Below are 8,211 nucleotides of genomic sequence, written 5' to 3'. Positions count from 1 at the left end.
TCATGATGGCAAACATCTATTCTATATACAGTGTATGAGGAAAATATACATCTCACACAAACGCACACATACACACACACTTGTCTGGTGTTTCTGGACTGGTCAAGAGATGGCCTGTATTAGCCATGCAATCATGTTTTGTAGGAGAGTGAGAGTGCCATGCCCGCCCTGCTTCGTTTACCTTCATTTACCTCTCCAGGGGCATAGTGCCAACCTGCTTCAAGTCTTCAGTCATCAACCCAGTACCAAAAAAGAGCAAGGCAACATGCACCAAACAACTGGTATCTTGTTGCTCTCACCCCAATAGTGAGCAAATGCTTTGAGGAGCTCATCAAGTGCTGATCTGCAGAATGCTGCCACCCACCCTGTTCCCTCACAAATTAGTCTATCGGAACAACAGATTGACAGACGACGCCATCGCCACAGCACTCCACTCGGCCCTCACCCACCTCGACAAGAGGTGCTATTATGTGAGGACGCTGTTTGTTGATGATAGTTTCAGTATTTAACACCGTAGTTCCCCTCCAGGCTCGACAGCAAGCTCAGGGACCTATAGGCATTGATCCCAGCCTATGCAACTGGATCCTTGACTTCCTGTCAGATCAAAAACAGGTGGTAAAGATGGGTTCCAGGATCCCCGCAACCCCGCCCCCTGACCATCAGCACTGGAGCCCCCCAGGGCTGTGTCCTAAGCCCCCTCCTCTCCTACTCTGCACTGTGTGGCTGCACACGGATCCAACACAGTGATCAAGCCTGCCGACGAGGTCGACCGCCTGGCTCGGTACAGCCAGGACGACGACCTTGTTCTCAATGCCGACAAATCCTAGCAGCTCGTGGTGGACTTCAGGGGGAAGAGACAGATCCAAGACCCCCGTCACCATCAATGGGTCTGCTGTGGGGAGGGTAATAGGACAGCATTAAGTTCCTGGGGGTCCACATCACCACCAAAGACCTCACCTGGGAGGAGCACACCAAACAGGTGGTGGAAAAAAAGCACAGCTGGTACGGGAACTGCAATGCCCAAAGCTGGAAAAAACGCTGCAAAGGGTATAGTGCAGAGACAGCTGAAAGGATCAACGGATGTGAGCTTCCCTCCATCCAGGACACCTGCAAGACCCCGTGTGTCAAGAAGGCCCCCAGAATCCCAGACGCCCCAACCAGAGACTGTTGGAGCCTTGGGGCCAAAACCCCAGAGGAGGATGACGGCTCGTTTTTTTTCTCCAAGCAGTCAGGCTCCATGGAGGAACCCACTACCCCCAAACCAACCCCACGCATGCTGCAAAAACAGATTATTTAAATACATATTTCTGTAATTTGCACAGCATTTTTGCACATCTTTATCAAAAACAGTTTATTTAAATGCACATTTCACATTTTTGCACTAGAATCAACCATGAGCACTACCATTTCTGCTACTTATTTTTTTACATATTTGTAAGTATTACTATTTAATTGACTTTATCTTGTATTGATGCTGCTATGTTGAGCTGTATGGCTGTCGAGGAACCAAGCCTAAGAATTTTACTCTTGTGTACTTGTACAATAAGATGATTCTTATAATGTAACCGAATGTAATGTTGTAAAGGTAAAATAAAAACAAGGGTTACAGATCAATACATTCCTCCATAATTCAGCTATATCTTGGTTTTCTTTGGAAATACTTGACCTTAATTGGTATTAGACATTTAGAAAAAAAACTTTGAGTAAATTATACATATTTAAAAATATAACAGTGGAGGGAACTACATTCCTATCCAAACAATTTGATCTGATCATTGAGTGATAATTAATTAAATGAATTAAGATTTTAGCTCATATAGAGTCCACTAACACAACTCCTCCTATTTAAGCCTGGTTTCCCACATAAACAGTAATCTATTTAGCAACACGCAAGAAGTAAATTAAACTAATTAAAATATCGAAATACATCATGAGAAAAACACATGAAATGGCCAGAAGATGGCGGCACTGTCCATAGATAAACACAAGTCAGCCCGTGCCTGGATGCTATTGTCTCCCTGAAATGTCATGCTTTGTAGATGGTTAAATGTAAAATTGGAATAACAAGGCATCTGGTCTCTCAAATCCTCCATGACACAGTGCGAAATGAATGCATTGTGTTGTCTTGTGCAATCCACTCAAATGTAGAGTAAGTAACACAATGGTGGCAATATGTCATAGTGTGTGTGTGTGTGTGTGTGTGTGTGTGTGGGTGTGTGTGTGTGTGTGTGTGTGTGTGTGTGTGTGTGTGTGTGTGTGTGTGTGTTTCTTTCTCTCTATTTCTCTTGGTTTCTGTCTTTTTGTCTATTACCCTCTCCTTATTTACTTATCCTCTTTCCCTTTGCCTTTGCGTTGCAGAGAACAGAGAACTAACAGTGCTGTAGTGCCATATAGTCAAACAGCATCTCCCCTACGCTGTGTCTTTCAGTAGTTCTTGCACCATGTAAAAGCATGCCTCCTTTTTTCAGAGTGCTTCACTCCACTCCCCTCCCTGATCCCTGTTGTTCCTGCCTTGCCCTTTTTTCGAGACTGACCCCCCCCCCCCCCCCCCCCCCACCAACCCCCAGGTGTAGGATATAGATTTTCAGACCCCCTCCTCTGCTCTCTCTCTGATCTGAGGTGCAGAGTAATAGCCGTGTATCCTTCTGTGCTCCTCTCATGCAGCACATCTGACTGAATTAAACATGTACCGAGGATTTATTGGCTGAAAACCACAAGGGCCCCACAAACACTTTAGCCCCATGTCACTCCTTGAGCAGCCCAAGCAAGCGTGCACATTTTCACTTTGCCGTCGGAACAACCTTTACCCGTGCTTCCCTCACCTCAATACTCCCGTAGAAATTGTGTTATCTAAACAACAGATCACAACCAAACCTTCCAAAGAGTTGAATCGGGGTCTTTTACTGTGTACACGTTTCGCAGGGCCATTTTGTGCTCTCCACACCGCAACCCTTCCTCCAGTTAGTTGGGGAACATTAATAATTCATGGCCCACATGTGTCACAGACGGATTGCCAGCATCTCCAACAAACCACGGGCATTATCATTATTACAGCCAGTGGATATTATGCACCACCAAATGCAAAGGCAGAGGTTTTGGTATTCTGTGTGGTTCAGTAGTTGGTTTGAACTGTGTACTTACGAAGATGAGGAATAGTGGATACAATTGCTGATTCTGTTAGCGGAACAAATGTTGACCAATAAGCTGTATAAGCTTGTATAACGCCGTTAGAGTATATATGAAACCTCTGCTAAAATGTAAAAAAAGAGAGTGCGTGCGAGACAAGCACAAAGCAGCTCTGGGAATAACTTGCGGTCCCCAAGTATGTTTGGTTTTCTAGCATACCCCAAAAGGTGACATTGTGCATACACGCAAATGACCAAACCCGTCCTTTGTTTGTCCATCAAGAAAATACATCAATCCATTCTGGGAGCAATTAAATGGTTATATGGCCTATACTCTTCCAGAGATTCTCACACATTTAAAAAGAAATATATATATATATATGTAAAGTCTTCCTGTCTAACGTTATGTGTAACACTCAGATTCCAATCAATAATGATAACAATAATAATAATTGTATGTTTAATGACTGAATAAATGATGATCCTGACAACATAGCTCTTCTGCTTTTGATTTCATATAAGACAGACAGAGGAATTCTGAAAGAAAGAAAACATGGTTACTGTTGCAATGCAACGTCCAACTGCAAAAGAGTAAGCAGCTTTTCAAATCGTCAATATCTTCAAAGTTATTTTCAGTATTTCAGTATATATTTGCATGCTCAGTATAGGCCTAGATGAGCTTAAAACCTGTCAGCATAAAACAAGGTATTCCTTGCTTAGACCACAGCTAGAAATCCCCATCAGATTAAAACAAATAACACACACACACACACACATATACCTGTACATAAGTAAAACGTCTTAAACTTGTACTAAGTACAATGTATTCCTCCATTCAGTAAGGCATATGTTGGGGTAGAATATGTACTATGTCGGGCTATACAGCTTCGAATTTTTTTAAAATAAAAATGGTGCATCGTGAGCTTTGACCCTGGGCTTCCTGTGCTAGCGTGACATGACTGGCACAGGCTCCCTAACCTCTAACATCAGAGCACGGCTGCTCCTCTGGGTCACCGCTAACCTGTTCTGTTCAACGACACCAGGCCCCCATGCAGACTGATGTCATCTGACAGCCGGAAACCAGAGTAGGCCTCGCATGGCCGTCCCACTGGACTGTATGGAGGGCCCTCGGTGGCATCTGGGGGGAGGGCTAGGATAGGTACAGAGAGGCAGGTACGGTTCATAGTTCTTACCGCCTCCGAGACCTCTTCTTGGATACAACTTGCCAGTCATGGTTGAGAAGGGTACCACGTTGCAGATGTACTATACTGTATGTGTTGCATATGAGTTTTGGAGGTGGGGACAAAGATAGTAAGTTATTATGATCTTTAGTTTAAGGACGTGAGATAAGATGAACATCGATAAACATCGCATCTCACAACAAATGATGAATAATTGGTGTCCCAAAAAAAACGTCTCAATACAGCTTCCAAGGAATATTGATTATTTTGCGGTTGGTTGTATTGTACACAGTATTGTATGTGTACTGGGCTGTGCTATAAGCCACAATGCTGTCTGTTTTATCTCCAAATTGCCAACACAAGTTCCTCAGCATAAGCCTTCAGTTTATATGTATATTATACGTTCGCTCAAATGTTTAGTGTTGTGCTGTGTTATGAAAATCGAAATCAGAGAAGTTCATAATTTAAAATATATGAATAATTTAAATCTTTCAAAATATTTTTTGCCTGTCTTTTGTCGTTGTCTATAATTTCCTTATTATATTCAATATAAGCAACTTTACATGTTTTATTTGTAGACAGATGTAGTCTCCAATCACTTTCAAAGGATATTTATCTGTCTGCATGTGTGTACTTACTCTCAGCGGCTTGATCGTAGTGCCAACAGTAGAGAGAGAGCATAATCATCCCATAACTACAGATGCAACCTTGGTCACACATACACACATAGACACACACGCGGGCACACGCACACACACACACACACACACACACACACACACACGCAAACTCATGCACTTGACGAATGCCAGATAGATCTGAATCATAAACAAAAGGATGACCAGAAATATCTAAAATTGTGTGCTTCTTTGAAACATTCCGAGGTTTCATGAAAACTTCCATTTCGTAATGAATGCTGTGGAATGTGTAATGTTTATGCTGAATTTAGATACATATCAATTTGGATGGGAAACGAAAGCCAAACTTGGAACCAAAGAACTTTTACTGTCGGTCGGCATATTCTGTATGGGTCTGAACCTGTAGAAGCGTTTGGACTTCATCGGTTACTGCGGGTGAAATGAATACATATTACAAAACCCAAACAAAGTGCAGATAAAAAGAATGGATGCTTTTCCCTAAGAAAGTTAAAGAAGAAGCATGCTCTACAGTTCTACTCACCCCACAAAGGAATTGCCACTAACAATGCTGGCCAGAAATTTGTTTGTGTTTGCTGGAATGCTGGAAAAACTTTTATATAGTATTCAAAGGATAATCATTGTGTATCAATAACGCACAAATTCTTAGTCAAGATATATGCCCCATCTATCAATACCCTGAAAATACAAGCCTATGAAACAACATGAACGCATGATCATTTGAAAACAAGCCATCTCCAAATTAGATTACAAAAAGATGGAGCCTTAATTAATTCAACCTTAATCTTTGCTTCCAACAAATTAAAGGCCTTCACGGAAGACCAGTGCAGGAGACAAACTATACGACTGTCTTCGTGACAACATGATGCGTCGTGAATACAAAGCAATACCAAACAATATTTCTTCCAAAGTGGTTGAACTCAAATAACATACGGATCTGGACAATGACAAAAGATGTGATTGGAGCGTTACTATTATTGCGCGGGGCCTTTTTTCCTTCATCCTGCAGTGCAGGATGAGAACACACAAGCGCATGACGTCTGGCTTCCATTCTCAGGGACCGGCCTCTGTCATGACTCCTGTGTATCCCACAATTGCCTGAGTTTTTGAAGTGAACCGCCACTCAGAAAGGGCAAATATCTGGAACCTTTCATGAGGGCCTTAGAGACGTCCATTATGCAGACCAGCCTAATTAGATCAACTATGATTGCCGTTCTACATGACAGAAAAGCATTAAACGGTGTGTGTGTTTGTCCTTTTCCACCCTTTTCCTCTCCCCCAGTACTGCCGGTGGACGGTTCTGTCCAATTCTGGCCCGTGCTGGCTCTGCCATGTCTGGATGTGCACGGGGCAGGAGGGGGTAGCCAAGGGCTGTGTCTGGTTACCGGGGGCTGACGTGGTGGGTGCTCTGTGGATGATCTGAGGTCAGCCACCAAATTGAGTATGAGACACACTCCAAAAGAAACACACAGACGTGACACAATAGACTTCTGTCAGGATCTGCAGGACTACGCAGAGCAAAATCAAAAGTCAAGACTGCTTTGCAGTCGCCCACACAGCGACATTAGCAAAGAAGGATGACATCTCCAGAGGACAAAGAACCGGAGCCATGAAGAACCAGGAAAATACACAAATGAGATTATATATTCAATGTACCACATGACAACATATCACTGCATAGGCATAAGTAGGAGAACATGTGCTTTTAGTCAATGGGCGGGCATACATGTCCTTGGCAATATAGAGATGCTATTGCAAAGGAGAGAATGTATATACGTGTGATCCAGTGTCATTCCAATGAGTTTCTCAAAATAGGTAATTTGGACCAAAATGGTGGTGGTGATTGAAAAACTCACTTTAAAACTATGAACCTGTAGGTTTAATGGCTATTTCAAAATAGCCATTTTAAATATAGAAGTTTACTTAGTTAACTAGGGAATATAAATACATATTGTCATCAAAAATTTAGAAAGAAAATGTGTATATTCAAAACCATTTTTGTGCTTATCGTTCTTCAATGTGTTACGGTGGCAGGGTTACATTACTAACAACTGGGTTCTGAAATGCTGAGCCCTGGTGTTTTAAATAAACTCGGCCTGACATGTGAAATTAGACCCAAAGCATTAGAGACAAGCAGGACAAACATGACATCACTATAATATGGGTAACAGGTTGTCGCCGTGAATGTAAGCTTGAATGTCACAAACTCTTTGTGACATTTAAGCAGCAATGAAAATGCACATTTTATTATGGTGATTTAAAAAATTTCAAGCATTAATTTTAATCGAAAAATGAAAAGTGATGATTGCAGAATTATTGTTTTTTGTTTTTTTTGGTAGGCTAATTAAAATGTTGTCAGTGTGCAGTCAGTGTGTGTTTCCATGGTGACATGATGCTTGTGGAAGACGAGAGGAGGAAAATGACTGTGTATACTGTTGCCCATGATAATCTTTGCTGAATGCTCCACAAGGGATGTAGACATTCAATAATGTATGATTTGGCATGGTTTTAAATAAATAAAATAATGGAAAAACTTTGTTGTTGCCTTGAGATGATATATTTATCGTTCCTGTAAAATGTGTACAGCAAAAGAGAGGAAAACATGTTTGTTATCCATCATACATCTTAAAGATGTCTTATCCATAATTGCACTTGACATAGTTTTGCTGCAGCGCACAGGCATACCACGAGGGCAAAGCTGACGGCAGGACGCAGTAATTACAACGACCTTCGAGATGCAATCAAGAACTCAGCATCCCCCCTTGCAAAACCTCCTTGCTCTTTGTTCTGCGGGACCAACTTAAGTGCTTTGTGTTTTGCTGCTTGTTCTGCAAAACAAACAAAGACGAGCAGAGCTGGGTCCGTGATTAAAGAAATCAACAAATCCTCGACAGGACGTGAGCGCATGGGCCTCGGAGGCAGATCGGGTTCTGTGGAAAGGGTGAGTCAGTGGGGACGGGGTCGGAGCGGGCAGTCTCACTCGCTACAATGGGGGGGGGGGGGCGGCAATGTGAGAGCAGAGGTGCGAACTCAGAGCCGGCTGAGCAGCCTGTCTCAATTTGGTTTACCATATCCGTCATGGGAACATCGCTCCTATTTTCTTTTCATTACGTGACCAATCTCTGCAGAATCTGTCAAACAACAGTGGAATAACAGCTTATTTACCTTGTGTGGCCGCGTGATGGAGGGGTTGGGGTATGTGTAGTTTGGTTCAGAGAGCTGTTGAATATCCTTTGTAGTCGAGTTCAG

At 42.6% G+C, this 8,211-nt stretch overlaps 1 protein-coding gene across 1 annotated transcript in view; it reads right to left on the bottom strand.

Moving 5' to 3' along the window:
• Positions 1-659: 659 nt before the first annotated feature.
• Positions 660-8,211, bottom strand: part of ext2 (exostosin glycosyltransferase 2) — a gene marked incomplete at its 3' end in the record, with an annotated part of 23,874 nt that continues 16,322 nt past the window's right edge. Inside the window, exon 11 of the mRNA XM_084476385.1 lies at positions 660-892. Within this exon, the coding sequence (XP_084332511.1) occupies positions 660-892 (233 nt within the window). The remainder of the gene's footprint in view (positions 893-8,211) is intronic.

Source organism: Micromesistius poutassou (assembly GCF_964030765.1).
Source record: "Micromesistius poutassou genome assembly, chromosome: 12".
Lineage (NCBI taxonomy): Eukaryota > Metazoa > Chordata > Actinopteri > Gadiformes > Gadidae > Micromesistius > Micromesistius poutassou.
This window is presented reverse-complemented; position numbering and strand designations above follow the sequence as displayed.